General features: G+C 37.5%; 1 protein-coding gene across 5 annotated transcripts in view; it reads right to left on the bottom strand.

The window, feature by feature from the left end:
• Positions 1–298: 298 nt before the first annotated feature.
• Positions 299–25446, bottom strand: part of HELZ (helicase with zinc finger) — a 159085-nt gene continuing 133937 nt past the window's right edge. For all 5 annotated transcript variants that reach the window (XM_032429922.1, XM_032429925.1, XM_032429926.1 and 2 more), the window contains 2 exons: positions 7103–7355; positions 299–943 (listed from right to left, as the gene is read on the bottom strand). In XM_032429922.1, coding sequence (XP_032285813.1) covers positions 609–943; positions 7103–7355 — 588 coding nt within the window. In that variant the 3' untranslated portion in view covers positions 299–608. The remainder of the gene's footprint in view (positions 944–7102; positions 7356–25446) is intronic.

The raw sequence follows: 25446 nt of genomic DNA, 5'->3' as shown, positions 1-25446 counted from the left end.
ATCCTACAGTGGATGGAGATTACAACAGCACATCATACATAGTCTAAAACTATAAAAGTTTTAGAATGCAGCATCTTGTCACAAAAAAAAAAGCTGATAAAACTTAAAGTATTTAGAAGATGCTGCCCCTTTATTTTAAAAAATTTTAAATGAATTTAAGCAAAAATAACATACATTTGTACATCAACTGGCCATTTCTGGTACAGAAACCCAGCATATGGTAATATTATTGAATAAATGTAAATGCTACTTACAATTTTTTTTCTTTTTAAATACATTTTAGACAAAGTTTTTTTTCTTTTTTTTTATAGTTGCACAATTAACCTCTTAGCTGCTAGCTTGATGCAAACATATGTAACAATACACAAATTTAAAAATATTTTTTATTCTACATAAAAGCTGTCAAAAGACTCACGTCAAAAATGCAAAATAATGGAATATACTTTTAAAAAAATTAGTTGCAAGTCTAGCAGCAAAGCAATTAAGTGAAACGTATTTAATATTAAAACAAAGGGAACTGTGCATCTATAGATGAAGTCCAACTATCTTAATTCTACTGATACAAACAGAAATTAAAACATTCTCCCTTGAGGGAAAAAAAAAAGTGATTATTTAAAATAGGAGTAAAAGCCATTGCTGCCTGATGAGCTCCCCAGGCTAAGTTCCTGGAATAGAGACAGGGGGTCGCTGCTCTTCTTGGCCTGCTCAGGCTGGGGCCTGGGCTTGGGAGGGGCCCGTAAAGCGCTGGCATAGGACATGGTGGGCTTGCTGCCCCCAGAGCCCTGCTGGCTACTGCTGTTGGCCGACTCCACCATCTGCTTGTTGGGCATGAGAGGGGGGAACTGGCCGAGGTGCTGCAGCACATTATAGTTGAAGGAACTGGACACCTCGAGGTTCTCAGACTTCAGCTGATCCTCAGGGGCTTTGACGGTCTTGGGTGGAACTAAAAGCAGAGAACAGTAATACAGATTTAAGGGCACGCCCAGCAACATTCGTCCATCCGGTCAGCTTAGGGTATCACAACTGGTTCCCATCTCCGGGAACTCAGTGATAGTACAGCCACGAGGACAGACCACTTCTGCCACAGAATGTTGAAATCACAACACATCTAGGGGCGCCTGGGTGGCTCAGTCGTTGAGCATCTGCCTTCGGCTCGGGTCATGATCCCAGGGTCCTGGGATCGAGCCCCGCATCAGGCTCCCTGCTCAGCGCGGAGCCTGCTTCTCCCTCTCTCACTCCCCCTGCTTGGGTTCCTGCTCTCACCATTTCTCTCTCTGTCAAATAAATAAATAAAATCTTAAAAAAAAAAAAAGAAATCACAACACATCTAATCAAATGTCTCAATCTCATTAATAACACTTGCAAAAGAATTAACTATGTAAACTGGAATAGCTAACATATAAAACTAAAGGTCAAAGACGAAGGTTTGCTTCAAAAAACTAATTTGATATGCGTACACTGTGATGTTTATTATATTAACTGCTCAACTTTGAAAGTGGGAACATACATGTTCTTTTTTAAATAGAAAGGAGCTGTATATGCAGACTCTGGTCAAACAGATCTTATGATTAACCTAAGTAATAGTAACATTAGATTCCATTTCTTAAAAATGCTTCCTTTTCTTGTAATACGTAAGTAAACAAAGAATATGGTGGAGGAAAAACGGCTATAAATTTTTCTTCACATTTCCTGTATGTAATTTGCCTGATTCTTAACATCCTTTAAGATTCAACTCCACTCTTCCTAATTTTATTGTCCACTAAACCATGACTTGTTTTCAAACACTGTTTTTTTTCAATCTTTTCAATGTTTAACTGAAGTGGGGGGAGGAAAAATAATTTTCCCTCTACTCTTGTAGGTTCTTGGCTGAGACACCCCCCCCCCCATAGTAAGACAGATTAACAAGAGAAAAACAACAAAAGTTTAATAAACATGCATACTTTCTGTATACATGAGGGAGATCCAGGAAACCTGAATAACTCCCCAAAATGGCCCAAGCCAGCAACTAAAGTAACATCTCCAGCTAAAGGCAAAAGAAGACGTTGGGGGTAGAGGGCAGTTATGCAAGGTTACCAGGAAAAGCACAGTGAACAAGGGTAAGGTTCTTATGCAGGGTTAAGTTAACTTAAGGTAAACTGTTGTCTTCTCCATGGATAGTTTCCAGAAATTTAGAATCATCCTTCTCTTCCTGGTACAGAGAGGGAGATACTCTTAAAAATAGAGATTTCCCTTGTAAATGTAAATCTCTCTTACAAAAGGGTAACTCTCACCCAGTTTTTAGAGCTTCTGTGTCTATAGTTTCTTAAAAATAATCAGCCTAAAATAATCTTTATGCCAAAAAAGCCTATTTGAGGGTGGCAAATTCTACTACCCTTCACTAATATTGTATTGGATTATAATCATAATACATATTCATTGAGGTTAATTTGGAAATTACAGAAAAAGCCAAAGAGGGGGCGCCTGGGCAGCTTAGTCGTTAAGCCTCTGCCTTGGGCTCAGGTCATGATCCCAGGGTCCTGGGATCGAGCCCCGCATCGGGAACACTGCTCCGCAGGAAGCCTGCTTCTCCCTCTCCCACTCCCCCTGCTTGTGTTCCCTCTCTCGCTGTCTCTCTCTCTGTCAAATAAATAAACAAAACAAAAAAACCCAACAAAAAACAAAAAACAAAAACAAAAACAAAAAAAAAAGAAAAAGGCCACATTCCCATATACCACAGATAAGCCTTAACTTGTTGGTGTGCTTCTTCCTAAAGACATCATATACCACCGATACTTCATAAGTTATTTAAGTAACCTCTCATTTTTAGAAATTTGGATTATAGTCAATTTTTCACCTTAAATACTGTGATAAATGTTATTATAGACAAATATTTATTACAGACAAATATTCACGACTACTTCCTTACGATCAACACTGAAAGTATAATGCCTGAGTCCTGAGGTATACACACAATTAAAGCTTTCGGTAACTACAGCCAAACTCCCCTGCAGACACATACTGCCTATACACACTCCGCCAACAATGCCTGCTCATTTCCCTACCCAGTCACGAGACTGGTGTTACTTGTTTAGCCTTAGTCTATCTGATAAATAAATACCTTGTTGTAGCTCTAATTTGCATGTCTTTTGATTACTGGTGTTTATGATTTTTTTTCCTATGTTTATTATCTATTTGTGTATTGGGATGTTAAAGTGAAAATATTTCATTTTTTAGTCTTCGCATTTCATTGATTTAATATGCTATTTTCGCAGTACTATTTTAAAACTTTAAAAATTCATAAAATTGTTCAGGGGCACCTGAGGAGCTCAATCGGTTAAGCATCTGACCCTTGATTTCAGCTCAGGTCATGATCTCAGAGTCGTGGGATCAAGCTCCACATTGGGCTCTGTGCTCAGCTCGAGTCTGCTCGAGATTCTCTCTCTCCCTTTCCCTCTGCCCCTCCCCCTCCTCATGAGCTTATGCGCGCTCTCTCTCTCTCTAAAAATAAATAAAATCTTTTTATTTTATTTTATTTTATTTTTTTAAAGATTTTATTTATTTATTTGAGAGAGAGAGACTGAGAGACAGAGAGCATGAGAGGGAGGAGAGTCAGAGGGAGAAGCAGACTCCCCGCTGAGCAGGGAGCCTGATGTGGGACTCGATCCCGGGACTCCAGGATCATGACCTGAGCCGAAGGCAGTCGCTTATTAACCAACTGAGCCACCCAGGCGCCCTTTTTTTTTTTTTAATTCATAAAACTGTTCAAAATTACTTTAGGGACACCTGGGTGGCTCAGTCAGTTAAGCATCTGCCTTCGGCCCAAGTCATGATCTCAGGGTCCTGGGATCGAGCCCCACATCAGGTTCCCTGCTCAGCAGGGGAGTCAACTTCTCCCTCTCCCTCCACCGCTCATGCTCTCTCTCACCCCCCACCCCCTCTCTCAAATAAATAACATCTTAAAAAAAATTTTAGTTTAAACCACGTAACATATTTTTGGAACATTTTTCTCTTGTCCAGCTAGATGTCACTGATTTTGCAAAACAATTATTTTTAAGAGCATTAGTTTAACAAACATTTCATGATGAATCACTGAATTCTACTCCTGAAATGAGTATTACACTATATGTTAATTAACTAGAATTTAAGTAAAAACTTGAAACATAAAAAACGAACATGCCAGACATTTCAATATGTAACAGTGGCCTGTACTACCTAATATAACACATAAATATTTTATTGCTGGTTCAAAAACTTACTGTTTTTATTTACTTTACTAAGATTTATTATTTAACCATGCTCTCGTTTTCATGACAATATAATTAGAGTTTAAACTATTTTCAACTAAATAATCAGTACTTACAAAATAACTCCAGAGGCAGTTTAACCTAATGCCTACATTCTTACTGAACCACAAATTCGAGATCTCTATTAATGTGACTTACCACATATTCTCTAGATAAGAGAAACTATCCTTTAAAACTATTACTAATCTGGGGGCGCCTGGGTGGCTCAGTTGGTTAAGCGACTGCCTTCGGCTCAGGTCATGATCCTGAAGTCCCGGGATCGAGTCCCGCATCGGGCTCCCTGCTGAACAGGGAGCCTGCTTCTCCCTCTGACCCTCCTCCCTCTCATGCTCTCTCTACCTCATTCTCTCTCTCAAATAAATAAATAAAATCTTTAAAAAAACAAACAAACAAAAAAAAACTATTACTAATCTGATACCCAGTGATATTTTTCAAAGTGCATATCTCTATCTAATCTTAAATTTTCATCCGTACATTACTAGAGAATGTCTGATAAAGTACCCATTGTCCCCCGGTGGGCATCACCAGGTGTAAAGGCTGGGCAGTGTGACCAGACCGCCCACCCACCCCTCAAGCGTACAGGACCTATTTGCATTATCTTCTTACTCAGCAGACATTCACCAAGAGCTTGAAGTGTGATCAGTGACAAAACAGGAAATCCAAAGTTCAAAAAGGTCAAAGACAATTCTCTGCTCTCAGACTTTCAATTGTGGAGAAAATACGGCATCAGACACAATGACCACTTTTAAATTCCAAACCAATACGATATAAGCAGTTTTCTTTAACTCAAGAAGTCTCAAACTTCAGAAAGAAGTTTCCCATGTGGTGACTGTTTTCTTTCTGATTCACCACTGGCAATGGCTGCATTTCTCTAAAAATGAATAAATAAATAAATACTGATGGACAGGAAGTTGTGCTTCAGTATACTCATGGTCTTGAGTTCATTTTTTTAACATTTAACTGTTACTTTCAACTAAAGAATACTGCAATTTGTCTGCTAGTAATGACAAAATAACAACTGTATATTTGTGGAAAGGATACCATAAAATGACATGTGCTTTGGACAGTTATTTAGAAACTTTCTACCTTATCAGTTCAAGTCAGGTTTTTACTGATTTGGGCCAAAAGTTATCCTAAAATTTAAGGTGGGAGGAAAAAAAAAGAGAGAAAGAATGTTGTTTTTAAAATAAATTATAATAATGACTCAGCCATCAAAAAGAATGAAATCTTGCTGTTTGCAACGACATGGATAGAACTACAGTGTATTATGCTAAGTGAAATAAGTCAGTCAGAGAAAGACAAATATCATAAGATCTCACCCATGTGGAATTTAAGAAACAAAACAGATGAACACAGGGGAAGGGAAGGAAAAATAAATAAGAGAAAAACAGAGAGGGAGGCAAACCATAAGAGACTCTTAACTCTAGGAAATAAATTGAGGGTTGCTAGAGGGGAGGTGGATGGGGGGATGGGGTGACTGGGTGATGGGTATAAAGGAGGGCATGTGATGTAATGAGCATTGGGTGTTCTATGCAACTGATGAATCACTGAATTCTACCCCTGAAACTAATAATACAATATATATTAACTAAATGAATTTAAATTAAAAAAATTTTTAAGTAAAAATAAATTTAAAAATAAAAAAATTATAATAAATAAATAAATGATAATAAACAAAACAACTAAAAATTAACAAATCCTTATCACTGATTTGTAATTGAGATGTTTCTCAGGAAAGTCAGGTATGATAACATGAGTGTATATATGTCAGACGTTTAAAATGACAAAGCAACCCCAGGAAAAATACAGCACCTTATACATTGTAGGTATTAATGAATGTTTAAAAATTAAAATGACAATGTCTCTTGCCAGGAAACAAAACCAAGATCTTTCTAATGCTTTTGTCCTATTATGTCTATTGTTCTAAAAATATGCTTATATGGCACATACTCAAAAATGGGCCAGTTACAGAAACAATAGATTCACATTCTAAAGATGAACAAAATTAAATTCAAATACAAAGGCTGATGCCACCAGGGCAGAAATTCATCCAACAAAGATCACAGGCTTGTTCACAAAGATCAACGTCTACAGCCCACAAAGAGAAGGCTACAGGTTGGAGAACTCAAATAGTATCATTTGTTTCCTTACATTTAATATAAAAAAAAGAGGAAAGGGAGGAAAGATAAAAGTTTAAGGCTAAAGACTTTAAACTTCTACTGAACAATACAGTATAGGGCCATTCCAATGCCTTCCTATGCCTTTTTTTTTTTTCTCTTTAGCTTTGGATTTCTCAGTTCATTAGAATACAAGGAATAAACACAAGGTTTCTAAATCTCAAAATGTTGGACTTTATTAGTTTCTCTCCTGGCCAAACTCTATTGTGTAGCAAACGACTTTATTGACAATAAAACCTTGAAAACTGACCCAACCAATTCCTCCCACCCCTAATCCTGAATGAATGAATGAATGAATGAATAAAATAATAAAAAGCCAGAAAACAAACTTCTCCCAAGCAAAGGTGATTCTATTTAGAAATACACTTTAAATTCCATTGCTTCTTTCATTCATTCACAGGTCAAAATGATCAAAGTGATGAGCTCCCAGAGACAGATCTACTTCCCTTCCAGACCCTAAATATGGACTCAATATAGTCCCAATTAACATTGTATGCCTGAGACACACCTATGAGCTATGAGCATTAAATATTATTCCAAGACAATAATGTAAATGGGCTGGGGGAGGAGAAGAAAAACTCCAATATCCAGGAGCTGAGTAGTTAAAATTGCAGTTTTAACAACCCACCAACTCTGTCTTACCTATCAACTCTCTGGGCTGAGCTGTCCTGCTGGATCCATTACACGGAATGTTCTGATAGGGGGTAGATGAGGTGGTGTTTACCCAGGACTCCGGGGATGAAAAGTTGAAAGAAGATTGGTTATTATGGTCCTGAAGCTCTTTACACTGAGCAAGACTGTCTTGAGGAGTGCTTACTTCTTCAGAACAAGGCTGGACTGAGCTAGATGAGATTCTTCTTTGGTACAAGGGCCGACCAGGTCCTCTGGGTTCATACTACACAAAGAAAAAGGACATTTCATAAATCAATGAAACTTACACCCCCTCACACCCTTCGGTACACAGCAATCTTACTGTATTAAACAGCAATTCTCAAAATACTCTCCTCTGGGACTATGACCCCTCCCCACCACCCGGCCCTGAAAAGCAGCCTGAGCTCTGGACACCGTTCTGGCCCTTAGCAGGCAGTCCTATGACAACACACGTCTCATTTCTGATTCTGTTTTCTTGTCTGTAAGATACGGAGCTGAACTACCTGTCTTTGGTTCTAAAACTCTATTGCCATCTTAGGGAACATTAGACTGAGAATGAAGAAACATATCTGCTCAAAATTAAATGGGGGAAATTACAGTCACAGTCAACGGACCCACAGCCACCTTGAACAGTAACTCATTCTAGACTTCTCCCTTGTGCTGAATATTCACAGCCTCCCAATTTATTATTCCTTAGACTTGATGGCAAGACATGACTCCTCTGGCCCAACATGAAGTGCTCTTTACCTGCGCGTCCTTTCACATAGTCTTCAACTGACACGGAACATTATTTTCTTCAAAAAAAAAAAAAAAAACCTTTAGGGGCACCTGGGTGGCTCAGTCAGTTAAGCATCTGCCTTCAGCTCAGGTCACGATCTCAGGGTCCTGGGATCGAGTCCCATATCGGGCTCCCTGCTTCTCCCTCTCCCTCTGCCCCTCCCTCCTGCTCATATGTGTGCACTCTCTCAAGTAAATAAATATAATCTTTTAAAAAAATCCTTTAGGGTGCCTGGGTAGTTCAGTTAGTTAAGCATCCGACTCTTGGTTTCAGCTCAGGTCATGATCTCAGGGTTTTGAGATCAAGCCCCACACAGGGAGGAGAGAATCTCTTTCCCTTTTCCCCCCACTTATGCTCTTGTGCTCTCGCTCTCTCTCTCTCAAAAACACATCCTTTATACATTTGAAACCCAACTAACTTACTCCTTGTATTTTTTCCTCCCTAAACTGCACACCCCAGATCCCTCTAACCCTCTCAACAAAAGCCATCAGCCAGCCATTTCAAGATTTTTTACCGTTTCTCATCGCCAAAGGCAAGGGAAGCAATGGCAAAAATGAACTATTGGGACTTCATCAAGATAAAAAGCTTTTGCAAAGCAAAGGAAACAGTCAACAAAACCAAAAGACAACCGACAGAATGGGAGAAGATATTTGCAAATGACATATCAGATAAAGGGCTAGTATCCAAAATCTATAAAGAACTGATCAAACTCAACACCCAAAGAACAAAGAATCCAATCAAGAAATGGGCAGAAGACATGAACAGACATTTTTCCAAAGAAGACATCCAAATGGCCAACAGACACATGAAAAAGAGCTCAATATCGCTCGGCATCAGGGAAATCCAAATCAAAACCTCAATGAGATACCACCTCACACCAGTCAGAATGGCTAAAATTAACAAGTCAGGAAATGACAGATGTTGGCGAGGATGCGGAGAAAGGGGAACCCTCCTACACTGTTGGTGGGAATGCAAGCTGGTGCAGCCACTCTGGAAAACAGTATGGAGGTTCCTCAAAAAGTTGAAAATAGAGCTACCGTATGATCCAGCAATTGCACTAGTGGGTATTTACCCCAAAGATACAAAAGTAGGGATCCGAAAGGGTACATGCACCCCGATGTTTATAGCAGCAATGTCCACAATAGCCAAACTGTGGAAAGAGCCAAGATGTCCATCGACAGATGACTGGATAAAGAAGATGTGGTATATATACACAATGGAATATTATGCAGCCATCAAAAGGAATGAGATCTTGCCATTTGCAACGATGTGGATGGAACTGGAGGGTATTATGCTGAGCGAAATAAGTCAAACAGAGAAAGACATGTATCATATAACCTCACTGATATGAGGAATTCTTAATCTCAGGAAACAAACTGAGGGTTGCTAGAGTGGGGGGTGGGGTGGGAGGGATGGGGTGACTGGGTGATAGACACTGGGGAGGGTATGTGCTCTGGTAAGCGCTGTGAATTGTGCAAGACTGTTGAATCTCAGATCTGTACCTCTGAAACAAATAATGCAATATGTGTTAAGAAAAAAAAAAAAGAAGGTAGCAGGAGGGGAAGAATGAAGGGGGGGAAATCGAAGGGGGAGACAAACCATGAGAGACGATGGACTCTGAAAAACAAACTGAGGGTTCTAGAGGGGAGGGGGGTGGGAGGATGGGTTAGCCTGGTGATGGGTATTGAGGAGGGCACGTTCTGCATGGAGCACTGGGTGTTATGCACAAACAATGAATCATGGAACACTATATCTAAAACTAATGATGTAATGTATGGGGATTAACATAACAATAAAATATTTTTTTTAAAAAAAAGATTTTTTTACCGTTTCTCCCATACTCTCGGATTTCTTCCTGCCTAACTACTGTGACCGATACCCAGCCTCCATTTTGGTGGCAAGGCAGTATGAGTAGCAGTTAGGTGTACAGTCTCAGTCTAGAGCCAGACTATCACCTGGGCAACTGACCTAACCTCTCGGGAGCTTTGTCTGTAAACGCAGCTTCATGACCCACAGGACCTACCTCTCAGGACTGTGGTAAGAATTAAATGAGTTCAGCATGTACAGCATTAAGAACTGTTCCTGGCACATAGGAAGGGTTTGCTGTCATGCAAGTGTTTTAATACAACATATAAAGATAAGATTCCAAGTATATCTTAAATGATGGAATGAGACTGACCTTTTATTGCACCCCTCTCCCTCCTCCCCAATAATAACAGATTTACTATTCAGTTTGTGATCATTATGATTCTGAGGAATCTTTCTTTTGCCATTGCTGTTAGCAATAATTGGAAATCTGGAAATGGAGATTAGATTACAAAGAAGAGACAGAGACAGTAATAGCAGGATGTTTGTTGGGAATATAAAACAACACAAACCGATATTCTCAGGCCAACTGAACAGAAGAAATTGTGGATATAAGCACTGTGAGGGTAAAGTCTTCCCAAATGAACCACTAGGATATAAAGCAGGGGAGGGAATGGGCCTGGACTGCCTGTCCTTGTTCAGAAAGGCAGGAAAGGACAGGAGGAAAGCAATTTTCTCACTATTAAATGATGAGTGTCTAGGTCATTTCTTCATTTCCAAACTTTTAGTTACTGGATGAGGAAGGCAAGAGATAATACTTCCATCTGGCTAGTTCTTTTTTCATATATTTTTATTGCTCTTCTGTCTCTAAGTATAATATCGAAATTCACCTTTAATTTTGCTCTGCTTTAAAAGAATGTTTTCAATGATCAAGATCATTCTGAATCTGATTCTGGTTTTCTAGAATATAACTGTCAACTATGAATTTAATCAGCACATTTGAAATTTCATTGTCTAGGTCATTAAATTATGGTGTTCAGTAGAATAACCAACCCTCCTAAACTGCTTCATGTTCTCTAGGGCTAGGCAATCCCTGAATGACTAACGACAATAGCTTGTGCAGTGTGTCTTTTTTATCAAGGTTTGTTATGAAGATCATCAGCTCCTAGAATCAAAATGAAGTGTTTCTTTTTATTACCATGCCCTGAGTGTTTAGTAATAAGCCCAGTCACAATCTGCAGGGAATCACATTCTAAAATCTCTACATGTGAATATGAAAATACAAAACTAACATCTGTTAAGGCCTCAGAAAGAACAGGTTATGATAATCAAATCCCCTGGTGATACAGAACACTAAATATACTCATATAAATTTCAGGCATTAGCTTTATAAGCCTTTTTTCATTAAATACTATGCATACATATGCTGGTAGTATAAACAAATACCTTTTTACAATGAATAGATATATAAACCACAAAGCTTAAATGAGGAAAACTAAAAATCAGAAAGCAACAGAAAGCTGATATGAAAGGAGACAATATTCAATTAAGCTTTTTAGAAAATGTATATCATTTGTGTCATTCAACTGAAATCCAAAAAAAAAAAAAAAAATCACACAGTTGACATGCATAGCAGGAACTGTGGAAGTAGTGTGTAACATATTTATTGTTAATAGTTCCTAAGCTGCTATTGAAAAGGATGAATGTGCAGATGAAATACGAAATTCAGGGTGCCTGGGTAGCTCAGTTGTTAAGCGTCTGCCTTCGGCTCGGGTCATGATCCCAGGGTCCTGGGATCGAGTCCCACATCGGGCTCCCTGCTCCGCGGGAAGCCTGCTTCTCCCTCTCCCACTCCCCCTGCTTGTGTTCCCTCTCTTGCTGTCTCTCTCTGTTGAAAAATAAATAAAATCTTAAAAAAAAAAAAAAAAAGAAATATGAAATTCAATTTCAAATCACATCATAAATATGACTGATCCTTTCTGTCAGAAAAGGAACCAAAACTTGAAATTGTTTTTAAAAAGTCTACGGGTACATCTATTTCATACAACAAAGATGAAGGTAATGCATGAAAATATGATTTGCTAGTTTGGAATCTGTTCTCAAAGGAATTTGAGTAAAGGCAGAGAAATCTTGATGATAACTAAAGAAAAAAAAATGGTTCATATACCAAATAAACTACATTTTAGCAGTTCTAAAGTTTTCAGCATCAGATCTGTACAGTTTTTGTTAGATTTATACCTAAATATTTCATTTTTCTCTGAGCTATTTTATTATTTTTTTATTTTTTTTAAAGATTTTATTTATTCATTTGAGACACAGAGATACAGACAGAAAGAGAGAGCATGAGCAGGGGGAGAGGCAGACAGAGAGGGAGAAGCAGGCTCCCCGCTGAGCCAGGAGCCTGATGTGGGGCTCGATCCCAGGACCCTGGGATCATGACCTGAGCCGAAGGCAGACACTTAACCATCTGAGCCACCCAGGCGCCCCTGAGCTATTTTAAATGGTACTGACTTGTACATTTTGGTTTCCAATTATACATCGCTAGTATATAGAAATGAGATTGATTTGTGTGTGTTGACCTTATATCCTGAAACCCTGCTATAGTCCTATTAGGTCATGGGATTTTTGTTGGTTTGTTTTCTGGATAGATTCCTTGGGCTTTCCTACATTGATAATCATGTCATCTTTGAATAGGGAAAGTTTTAGGTCTTCCTTTCCAATCCCCATGTCTTCTATTTCTTTTTCTTACCATACTGCTTTGGCTAAGATTTCCAGTACAATGTTGAATAGGAGTGTTTAGAGTGGACATTTTACCTTGTTCCTAAGTCTTAGAGAGAAAGCATTCAGTCTCTATCATTAAATATGATGGTAGCTGCGGGATTTTTATAGGTGCTCTTTAACAGGTTGAGGAATTTCTATTTCTAGTTTGCTAAGAGCTTTTATACATCACAGATATTGTATTATATCAAATGTATGTGGCTTTGTGGGGTTTTTTTGGGGGGGGTAATATCTCCCGATACAATCTTGTGATTTTTCACTGTAGACAGTATGGAGGATTACACTGATTTATTTTCAAATACCAAACCAGCTTTGCATTCTGTGGCCTCCACACTGGTGTGCATGTTAAGTAGGTGCCACATGCCGCATGGCCCAGAGCAGGAGTAAGACCTGGCATGGTCATAGTGTATTATTCTTTTTTATATATTGCTGAATTCAATTTGCTAAAGTTTTGTTGAGTATATTTGCATTAATGTTCACAAATACCAGTCTGCAGTTTCCCTTTTTTGTACTGTCTTTGTCTAGTTTTGGTATCAAAGTAATGTTGACCATATACAGTAAGCTGAAAAGTGTTCCCTTCTCTTCCATTCTCTGGAAGAGATTGTGTAAATTGGTGGCATTTCTTTTTTAACATGTTTGAAGGAATTCAGTAGTGAGCTATCCAGGCCTGAAGATTTCTTCTTGGGAAGTTTAAAAAAAAAAAAAAAAAAAAAAAACCTTGGGAAGGTTTTTAAACTACAAACTCAGTTTCTTTGACAGTCAATAAATATTTAACAAAAAAATTAAAATGCTGAAAGTTGAATACCATATTTTCTATTTAATTTTCTCAAGATTTGAGGAAGAAATTTGTGACTACAAAGCACTCTTGGGCTCTACTAACTTACTTCAATTTAGCTCTTCATAAGGTTATCATCTTATGTTTAAAGCAAATGTGCTATAGTTTCGTAGAGAGGTACAAAGCAACCCAGAAAGAAAGAAACTAGAAAGGAGGGAGGAGAGGAGTATCCCTGTTAGATTAAAAACAATTAGTATTAGCAAGCTAGGCAAAATGTGATGGATAAACTACAGTTTGCAACAATAATGTCTATGGGTTCATGTGATGTCATCTATTGAAAAGTACTTGACAAATTATAAAACAGTATTTTTTAAAAAGGCAGGATTCCCAGTTAGTGGTAGAGACTGGCCCAAGACTCCACTAAAATAATAATAAATGAATGTAAAAGATCCACAACAGTCAAGACCAAATGACCAGCCACTAGTAAAGGACACATTTCTGGAATATACGGAGACAATGGAGGAATACTGTCTGTGAAAAGAGAGCCACAAACTAAGATGGGAACCAATCTGCCCTACAAAATTCCAGAGACTCAAGCCTCAGAAATACCAGCTACCATGACAAGTGGAGGGATAAACGTGAGGGTTTAAATGAAAGTCTGTGCAGGGAACAGCTGGTCTCACTCCGCATTCCCCCCAACAACCAGAGGAATTCAAGCATTAAAAGATCCCCAGGGAAAAGCCTGCCAGGCAGTAAGTCCTGAGACATGTACAAAACTCCCAAGTTGCTCTTTAGTGACATAGACAATTGAAGGTTACTAGACATTTAAGGGGAGTTTCCAGCATAAAAGATGGTCATAGATAAACAGAGGAAAAGGGAGGCCCAGAGGAAAAAAAGTAACAATGATGTTTTAAAAGTATTTTTAAAATATTATAATTAGTTCTTACTAAAATTCTAAAATAAGACAACAACAAATCCTCAACTAGTTTCCTCGAAAAAGGCATTACATTTATAAAAACAAAAATAAGGTGTTATGAAAACGGAAAAATTTGAGAATAAAGAACTCCTGGAAATTAAAACATTTGTGGGCTCGAATATAAAATGCAATAGAAGGGTTTGTAGATAAAATAAAAAAAAATCTTTCAGAGAATAGGAAAAAATACAAAGATACCAAAATATGACAGGACCAAAAAAGATACGGAGAATCCAGGAGGTCTAACAAATGCTTTAGAAAGAGAGAGAAACAGAAAAGAGATGGTAGAACATTATCAAAAATATAATGTAAGACAATTTCAAAGAGCTGAAGGGCTGAGTCTTTCTCTAGAGCTGTCTGAAAGACCTTTCTGTGATGAGGGAGATGTTCTGTACCTTCACTGTTCAATAAGGTGACCCCTAGCCACATGTGGCTACTGAGCAATTGAAATGTGGCTAGTAGAAATAAGAAACAGGTTATTTTATTTCATTTCATCTTAAATAATATCTAACCCATCAGGAATTCCTGTAGGTTTTAACCACAAATAGACCTTGACTTTTATTTACGTCTCACCATTTCCACTGCTATATAATCCAAGCCACCGTCATTCTTTTGTCCAGAAAACGATGATACTCTCCATTATTTCTTTTATATCATTTTAAAGGATTATTTTTAAAATAAAATGCATTATCTAAGCAGAACTTTAAAAACAACTTTAATGTCAACATTAGGTTCTTAAGATTCAATCATAACAATAGAAGCGAAATTTATCTTGATTTCTAAAACCATGGTACAGTTGTCTCTGGGTTTTGTTACTGTTTTTCTTAAAAGAAAAGTATACTGAAATGAATGTGACTTTGTAGCAAAGTGCATTAGAATCAATTTAGTTCTAAATAAAGAAAAATACCATCTGAAGCAACTCACAGGCGCTTACAATTTGCAAATAGTATCCTCCCACCAAGCAATTTTATTTTGCTACATCCAAACACAAGGTAATAGAGGAGATACTAGAATGAATGCAATATTACATCTGAGAGAGAAATGTCAGATTCGCTGCTGTGACATTTTGAGCTACCTTGAATCTATCTGGTTCTTGTTTACTCTTCTTGAATATGAAACAGGAGAGTTATCCATTACAGACCACGCCTCTTACAATGAGAAAATGTCAGTTTGGGTAGGAAATAAATATTACACAGAAGTTTGCCTTTAACTTATTAACTATTTGCATTTTCTCTGAAGAATCATAGTTATCATAATTAAATAAATTTCCTAGCTTTAAAACACAAGGTAATGCCAGAGGGTATTTGTTTTATATTTAAAGAACACTGAGAAGTGGGGGCGCACGGGTGGCTCAGTTGGTTAAGCATCCAACTCTGGATTTCAGCTCAGGTCATGATCTCAGGGTCATGGGATGGAGTTCCGTGTTGGGCTCTGCACTCAGCGCGCAGTCAACCTGTCCCTCTCCCTCCTCCTGCCGCTCGCTCACTCGCTCTCAAATAAATAAAATCTTAAAAAAAAAAAAAAAAGATTCTGTCTTCCTCTGCCCCTCCCCCCACCATCTCTCCCTCTCTTAAAAAAAAAAGAACATTGAAGAGCGAAGTACATTCCTTTTAATTTTCTGAATTAATCATTTGGATAAACATTTAGCAGCTGGAACCAGATAGCTTTTAAGAATTAAGACTTCTAAAAAAAAAAAAAAAAAATCAAGAATTCTAAAATGAACCATCCCTCCTCCCAGCCTCCCCACCAAAAAGGAAAACTTTATACATCTGAAGATTTAACTCTTTGGTCCCAGGAACATAATTTGGTATCCCCCACCCCCACATCTACTTCATGTAATTGCAATCACTTCTCATCTTCCAGGAAGAAACCTTACTCATGGCATAAAAAGCTGAAGAACAGTGTGAAACAGAGGAGGCTGGGCGTCCGGAGTCTGAGATCCACTTTAAGTAGTAAAACTGCTTAAGCTGCAAGTCCCTGAACATCTTGGTGCCTCAGGCTCCTTTAAAGAGGAGGAGGAGTGAGAAAGATGATTTTCAGGCTTCAACTACTTTCAAAGTTCTGTTTTTTAAGAGTCGTCAATAAATCAGTCTTTCTCAATGAGAATATATTTTAACTTTTTTTTGTTTAAGTAGGCTCTACGCCTAGCGTGAAGCCCAACGTGGGGCTTGAACTCACAACCCTGAGATCAAGACCTGAGCTGAGAGCAAGAGTTGGACGTACAACTGACTGAGTCACCCAGGCGCCCCTTAACTCTTTTTTATTAAAATGTCCAAACATAATCCATTAACAACTTTAACAATCATCAAAAATTTGCTCTATCTGCTAAAATAACTCAAATGTGATACCACATACAAGCCTATTTATTTAAATTCAAAAACTGTATAGCATGCTAACTGACTACAATAAAATGCATTCTGGGCAATGAGTTTAAAATTTCAATTTTTTCCCCCCCAGAGGGAAATTTCTAGAAATAAAAAAAAAATTTTCCAACAGAGAATGCCCTTTGTATTTCCACCTATACTTCAGCCCTATGAGCTAATTAAAGATATAAACCATACTTTTCTCCCCTTCTTATTTCTTGACTACGTTTTGCTTCCTGTTGTTCTGCACAGTTTTCAGTTTCTTTCATGAAGAGACTCTTCCTTCTACATCTATCTCCTGCCAATCAGATTGTTCCTTTACTTTTAGACGGTAGCCCAATCAATGTCCAACACCGGTTTCATTTTAGAGTCCTTGGGTCTAAAATAATTTCATTATTTATTGCTTAATGGTTCATTTTACTCTGTCAGAGATCCTTACTTCTAGGTTCAGTATCAACTCTATATACGTTTGTGTTTATAAATATTCTTTATGCTAAGCTGTGAAACTGTTATGTTGCTAAACATATGAGCATCATTTTCAAATAAGGCTAGTGCTAATATATATCTTTCTAAATATCAAAATATAATGCTAAAACCTCAAAAGTATACATATAAATAAGTAACTGGGGGAAAGGTCACAACTAAGTTAATTAGAGCTCTATTTATAATTATACTATCAAAGCTAATCACTAAGGAAGAGCTCAATGCTCTAGTGAAAATTCCAAGTGTCATTAACAATGGTGCCAGAAACGTTCATTAAAATAGAACATCTCATTTAAATGATTAGCTTTGATAATTTAAGCATGAATAGAGGTCTAATTTATTAATCTGCTGATCACTGTCTCTGTTATGTGCACCAGATGGTTTATTAGATACCATACATTAACGATCCATCTGAGAATACTGCGCTCTGTTACCACCTGGTTACACAACCTAAGTCACAAGCTATCCTCACCCACTTCTAAAGTCAGAACAGGCAGAATATGTCAATCAGCCAAGAACATAATCTTCAAGCTACATTTGTACAAGATTTCACGCCAGAGAAGGGAACATGGGGGTGTGGGGTAATCAGACAGCACTAAAATCAAAACTACCAACTAACTTCAAAACCAGATTTCTTTGAAGGAAAAAATAAAAGCTAATAGATGAGTCAAAAGTGTCTTTGTTCAAAAACCAACACATAAGACAAGAGATATTTCAAAGCAGATTCATCACAGAGACATATATGTCATCTCTAAGACGCCATCGGTAAATGTTGATTGACTGAAAGCTGGTCAAGATGAGTGACTTACAAGCATCCACTCTCACTGGAAGGTCATCACAACAATACCACCACTGCAACACAAAAGCATGCAGTTTCAAATTCTGAGACTTCTCCAGTGAAGGTTTTAAAAAAGAATTTTCCACGCATTACTCATAAGCACTTTTATTTTTTTTTTAAGATTTTATTTACTTGACAGAGAGAGAGACACAGCGAGAGAGGGAACACAAGCAGGGGGAGTGGGAGAGAGAAGCAGGCTTCCCACCGAGTGGAGAGCCCGATGCGGGACTCGATCCCAGGACCCTGGGACCATGACCTGAGCCGAAGGCAGACACTTAACGACGGAGCCACCCAGGGCCCCGCTCGTAAGCACTTTTAATCGAACTATTTCATGGTGAAGCACACCCTACCTGACAACATTTGTTCTGTACCAGTATCAGTATTGCGGGTTCTGTGTTAAATGAAAGTTTTTAATGTGGTAAAACTATGCCCACTTAAGAAGAATGAGGATTTGTCTCTCAAGGTAAAATAACTGGGAAGTATAATGGGGGAAAGAAAAGGTTCCATTCATAATAAAAAACAAGGAACAATCAATGTAAATTTAACCAGTAATGAAGCTGCTATAGAATTTTACAGAGGAACATTCAAAAAATAAAAAAGGAAGGGAGAGAAAGAGGTAGAGGAGAAAAATTAAAATACTGAGGATTACCAATTTCTAAATGAGAGGTTTAAGAAATTTGTAAAGACAAAATTTCCCTTAATTTAAGCTACACGTTTGAAATAATTAAAAAAAAAAACCCAGGAGGCGCCTGGGTGGTTAAGCGTCTGCCTTCGGCTCAGGTCATGATCTCAAGGTCCTGGGATTGAGTCCTGCATCAGGCTCCCTGCTCAGTGGGGAGTCTGCCTCTCCCTCTCCCTCTGCCTCTCCCCCAGCTTATGCTCTCACTCTGTCAAATAAATAAATAAAATCTTAAAAAAAAAAAAACAAAAAACCACACAAGAAAGGTTTTTCTTTGGGTGTGGGGGACTGTGCGGGGCGGGGGGGAGGAAGAGTTCACAAAGGACTCTAAACTTATGGTAGAAAAACCAATAACTCTCTGCTCTTCTGCCCACCCCTGGAAGGAAAAAAAAACACAGTAAGAGAAACTTTACACTATCAAATGAAAATACTACAAAGTCTCAAAAATTAAAACAATGCAATTCTAGTACAGAAACATAAATATAGCTAGATGAGGAGAAAAATCACAAGTCTGCAAACAGATCTGAGTGTATACTGAAGAACAGCGTCTTACTTAGAAGTTAAATTATAAAGTTGTCATACAAAGTGGTAAATCTCATACAGAAAAAATTACCCTTGAAAAATTGTGAATCATGCCAAAATTACTAGAAACTGAACCCTTGGAAGCTCCAAAGCCAAGAATTAACTTTTATTGCTTCTCTTTATATTTCATCTCTCCCCACCCCCACAGCGGTTAGGTGAAATCCAAGTATGACACAGTGCTGATATAAAAGAATTTAGCATTTGATAAGAAAGCTACTATTCTATTTAGAGAGAATGCAGTAATTTAACGAGTATGAAGACAATTGGCTAAATATTTAGAGAAATATTAAATCATAATCCCAAGCTTACACTTAAATTTGAAATCAAATTGGAGCAATTGATCACTCTATTTTTCCAATCAGGAATGGTCTGTAACCTGGCCCAAGGTAAGGGTGGCACCTTTGCCCTCTGTTCCCCTCCTTATCCCATCATCAGAAAGAACTAGAAGTGGGAGAGGGTGCTGGCACCACTGGCAGACCACAGTGCCCCAGCCTCATCCCAGCAGCTGAGGGCCAGGGCTTTGGTTGCATTCAAGCTAGGTAGGAAAACCCACTGCATTTAAGACTTAAGCCTTAAACATCTAAATGAGAATACTCTAAAAATTTTAAGTAGCAAAAAATGTTACAGAATAGGATCAAGATCCCATTCAGGCACCTTGACCTGGTGGAAAAAAAGGCTTGTTGAGGTGATAAAACTGAGCACAGAAATTAAGGGAAAAAATTGTTTCAAGTTTTCCCAACAACAAGTAATCAGCCAAATGTTGGTATTTATGAATGCTATGAAATCACATGTTCTCTATGAATGCTATGAAAAGCCAAATGTTACAGTAGCTATCTTTGTATAGTGAAATTAGAAATAACTATCTCTAGCTACATTTTCCACAGTGACCATGTACTTCATTTGTCAAAAGAAAACGGAAATTATTATAAAAAAGAAAATACTAATGAAACAATATGAAAAACCACCTCTGTTCAAAGTTAACTGTTAAGCTAACATCTAGATGTTTTCATCCCACATAAGATTAATCTATCAAGGTTTCTAGCAATAAAAGAATTCACAGTACAGAAGGAAATAAGACATTTTTCTACATTGTTAATGCTAAAGAAATTATTTTAAAAGGCTAGAAATAAACACCAAACTATTCATTCTGTGAGATGACTCATGCAAAATCTTTTTGTACCACACAACACACAAAAGTTAACCCAATGCACTTGAAAATGTCAAAATCCGCAATGTGGTAGAAATAATATTTTCCTTGTCAAGGTATTTTTTCAGTGTTCCAAGTTAGTCATCATTAGAGAATCCTGTGCATCAAAATAAAGATGACCAAATATTTCTGCAAAAGTAATTTCACTCTAAGGACCCAGTGACAATTGAAGGTACTTATTCACACACAGCTAAGCAGTAATATCAAATGTTAAGAGCTTGAAGGTACAAAGAACTTAAATTCCAAAACTAAGTAATATTTAAGTATTTCAAAGATTAAATAACGTACATTATTCAGTATTGAGTATTATTTAGTAAAGTACAAATCTTTAGAGAACCCTATAAAGCCTTTGGCACATTGTTTCCTCCACATATTATGAACTCATTTGGCAGGTTAACGAAAAAACATCACAAGAGGGACACCTGGGTGGCTCAGTCAGTTAAGTGTCTGCCTTCGGCTCAGGTCATGATCTCAGGGTCCTGGGATCAAGCCCTGCGTCTCGGGCTCCCTGCTCAGCAGGGAGTCTGCTTCCTCCTCTCCCTCTACCCCTCCCCAATGCCTGTGTGTGCACACTCTCTCTCACTCATAAATAAATAAAAATCTTTTTTAAAAAAATCACAAGAGATATCAGTATAATTGGCAGAGGTAAGTAACTCCAAAGTCCATCGCTCCATAAAAGCAATGAAAAAATTGGCAAAACTGTCACCATCAACTTTCTTAAATTCGATAAATTAAAGTTTGCAGCAACCAAGGGAGCATTTCATCAAGAAAAAAATGGAAAATTCAGTAAGAATAGTGAGCTCTGTGGTATTTTAACTTACTCTAGTCCCAACCCCCTGCTCTCCAGCTCAATGGTGGCCTTGAATATAAGTAAGGCCTTGCATTTCCAGCACCAGGACCAGAGGGAGCAGAGCAGGTCTCATTCTCAAAGACCTGTAATTACTTGTTGTGACCCGTCTGGTGGTCCCTGGAAGACTGGCTCAAAAACAAACAAAAACACTTGCCCTGTCTTGTCTGAGAACTCAACCAGTGCTAACAGGGCCGTATCAAAAACATTTACAGGCAAAGGTTTTAGTCACTGCTGCCTGAAGCAATGGATTAAGAGTTGGACCAAACAGCAGACTAACCAAAAGCTTAGGAGGAAAGGCTTTAGGGAATAAGGGCTCTGAAGAGCTCTGACACATTCCTGGGAATCTAAAAGACCACATACATGCTGTGCACATGTTCAGAAAAGACCTGAAAAGTTCCTACCTCTGGCTGATCTGGAGGCTCTGCAGAAGCAGGAAGTTAGGGCTAAGGCAAAGATGTAAGCTGCCTGGCTGAGCATGGAAGGTGCACCCAAACACACATTCCGACGCCTCTGCAAAAACTGGGCCATGTTTTCAGTCCTGGGCATTTAAGGAAATCTCTGTGTCATGGTTAGTTGACCATTAAGCTAACAGCATGAAGACTTCAGAGGCGACACAGGACAACCACAGACTTTAAAAAATTGTTTCAGAATTTTTAATTTAAAATTATTTTTTAATTAGATCAGAAAAGTCACTAAACAAATGATAAAATCAAAAAGCAAAAGAATGAGAAAGGGGAAATTGCATGCAAACTGAGACAAAAAGAGAGTCGTGGTGGCTACACAAACATCAGAAAAAACCTACTTGAAATGAAATTGTTATAAGAGAGAAAGGACACCATATATTGATAAAAACGTCAATCCATCAAGAAGATGTAACAAGTATATATAAACTAGGGGCGCCTGAGTGGCTCAGATGGTTAAGCGTCTGCCTTCGGCTCAGGTCATGATCCCAGGGTCCTGGGATCGAGCCCCACACCGGGCTCCTGGCTCAGCGAGGAGCCTGCTTCTCCCTCTGCCTCTCTCCCTGCTCATGCTTTCTCTCTCTCTCTCTGTATCTCTGTGTCTCAAATGAATAAATAAAATCTTTAAAAAAAAAAAAAAAAAGTATATATAAACCTAACGACAGAGCCCCAATATACATGAAGCATAAACTGACAGAACTGAAAGGTAGAAACAGAAGATTCAACATTAATAGTTGAGAGATTTCAATACCCTACCTTTAGTAATAGATATAAAACCTAGACAGAGATTCAAAGGAAACAGGAAATTTGAACAATATAAACCAAAGCGACCTAACATAACTACAGAACACTCCAGCCAACAAGAACAAAATACTCATGCCTCTCCAGTGCACCTGAAACATTCTCCAGAAAAGACCATATGTTGGGCCACAAAACAAGTCTCAATAAATTTTAATAGATTAAAATTATACAAAGTATATTCTCCAACCACAATAGAATGAAATCAGAAATCAAAAACACAAGGAAATTTGAAAAACTCACCCTGGATACACTTGCTTTTCTCTAATTTACCAAGTAAGTGCCTTAAACATTATACTAGAGTTCTGGCCAGGGCAATTAGGCAAGAAAAAGAAATAAAACGCAGTCAGATTAGAAAGGAAGAAGAAAGATATATTTGCAGGTGACATTTTATATAAAAAAAATCCCAAGGTATCCACAAAAAAAATCTATTAGAGCTAATTAACAGTTCAGCAAATTTGCAGATATATAACTGTATTTCTACACACTAGTAATGAACAATCCAAAAATGAAATTAAGAAAACAATTCTGTTTACTACAGCAGGAAAAAGAATAAAATACTTCAGGATAGATTTAACAAAAGAAGTGTGAGACTTATACTTGGAAAATTACAAAATGCTGTTAAAGAAAAATTTTAAAGGACCTAAATAAATGTAAACATATCCCACGTTCAGGTACCAGAAGGCTTAATATTGTTAAGATGACAATACTGCTCAACTTAATCTAGATTTAAAGCAATCTCTTTTAAAATCCCAGATGTTTTGTTTGTTTGTTTGTTTTGCAGAAATTGACAAACTGATCCTAATTTCGTATGGAAATTCAAGGGACCCAGAATAGCCAAAACAATCTTGAAAAAGAACAAAGTACAAAACTCATACTTCCAAATACAAAACTCACTACAAAGATAGAGTATACAAGACGGTGTGGTAGAGCATGAGGACATAGACAATAATGAAGAGAACTGAAAGCCTACAAGTAATCCCATACATCTATGGTCAAGTGATTTCTGACAAGGTTGCCCAGACCATTCAATGGACAAAGAATTCTTTTCAACAACCGGTGCTGAGAAAACTAGATAACCAACACGCAAAATAATGAATTTGACACCACCTCATATAACACACAAAAATTAACTCAATATGGATCAAAGAACTCAATGTAAAAACTAAAACTATGAAACTGAGGAAGGTAGACATACATCTCCATGAATTTGGATTAAGCAACAGTTTTTCAGGTATGACATCAAAAGCACAGTAACAAGAACAGCAACAATGACAAAAACCAGATAAATTGGGACTTTTTCCAAATTAAAAACTTTTGTGCATCAATGGATACTATTAAGAAGGTGAAAAGACAACCCACCGAAGGAGAAAATACAGCAAATCATATGTGTGATAACAATCTAGTACCCAGGCTATATTTAAAACCTCTTACAGCTCCACAACAAAAAGGCAACCAACCATTTTTTTAAATGGGCAAAGGATTTGAATGGACATTCCTCCAAAGATACACAAATGGCCGATAACCACATGAAGCGATGCTCAACATCTTCAGTCATTAGAGAAATGCGTATCAAAACCACAAAGAGATACCACTATACGCCCACTAAATGACTATCATAAAAAAAAAAAAAAGGGAGATAATGGAACCTTCACACATCACTGTTGTAAAATGGTACAAGGCACTGTGGCAAACAGCTTGGCAGCTCTTCAAAAAGTCAAACATAGAGTTACCAGATGACCCAGGAATTCCAGGTACATAATTAAACAAGAGAACAAAAAATATGCTTTCACACAAAAACTTGTTCAGCAGTATTCATATTAGCAAAATAACGGAAACAACTCAAATACCCATCAATCGAGGAAGAGATAAACAAATTGTGGTATATCCATACAGTGGAGTATTACTCAGCCATAAAAAGGAATGAAGTACTGACACGTGCTACAAAGTGCACGAGCTTCAAAAATACTGCTAAAGAAGCCAGACTCAAAAGGCCACATTTTGTATGATTCCTGTTGTATGAAATGTCTCCATAGAGACAGAAAAGTAGATTATTAGTTGCTAGGGACTGGAGGCAGGGAGGATTAGGGAGCAACTACTTAACAGTTATGGGGTTTCTCCCAGGGTGACAACACGCTCTGGAATTAGAGAGCAGCAATGGCTACACGATATTTTATATAAATTAAAATCCACTAAACAGTACTTTAAAATGGTGGAAGTGGTGAAGTTTTTGTTATATGAATTTTATCAGAAATAAATACATAGGTAAATATAGAAAACATCACTTAACTGAAAATTACATTACTGCTTAGCTGTTAAGCCCTTCATTATAACTTGAAATAATGTCAGATAAGTGTCAAATCTTTAAAAGTACGGTTCCAAATTTCTAGATCCCCACAATACATATATACAGATACCAATTCATCTTATGCTTACAATTTATATTAGGAGCCCCAGATGACAATTAAGTTGTTTTCATGACAGTTATTAAACGAGATGAGCCAAACAATGTCTACTGGAACAACCTGAACAAATTACCTCCAAAACTCTACAAATAAGGTATAGGACCATCCCTATGAAACTTGACTTTTTAATCAGCACTGCAAAACACGAGAATTATTTTTAAAGCCTTTAGAAATCAACGAGGAACTGCCAAAATGAAGCTAATGTCAAAAAGGTATCTTTCATGTATCAAATTGTAAATGTTTATCCTGTTTTAATAAGAAGACATCTGAGATTGATAATGACCACAACCAACTTTCTACATAATCATCTTTAACCACTGCAAACTTAAGGGGACCAGCTAGACAACATGTTTATAGTCTACACCAATGGTACCATTTTGGAAGTTTTATAACTTGGAATTACTAAGATTTTCATTTCAGCGAAGATCCATAGAGATGCTCTTTAGAAATACCTAAGTATTTTAAGATAAAAAATCCACCTTAAAATTTACCTTAAAAT

Source organism: Phoca vitulina, unplaced genomic scaffold (genome assembly GCF_004348235.1).
Source record: "Phoca vitulina isolate PV1807 unplaced genomic scaffold, GSC_HSeal_1.0 scaffold41, whole genome shotgun sequence".
In the NCBI taxonomy this organism is placed as follows: domain Eukaryota; kingdom Metazoa; phylum Chordata; class Mammalia; order Carnivora; family Phocidae; genus Phoca; species Phoca vitulina.
The sequence above is the reverse complement of the archived record's forward strand: the minus strand, read 5'-3'. Positions and strand labels throughout refer to the sequence as shown.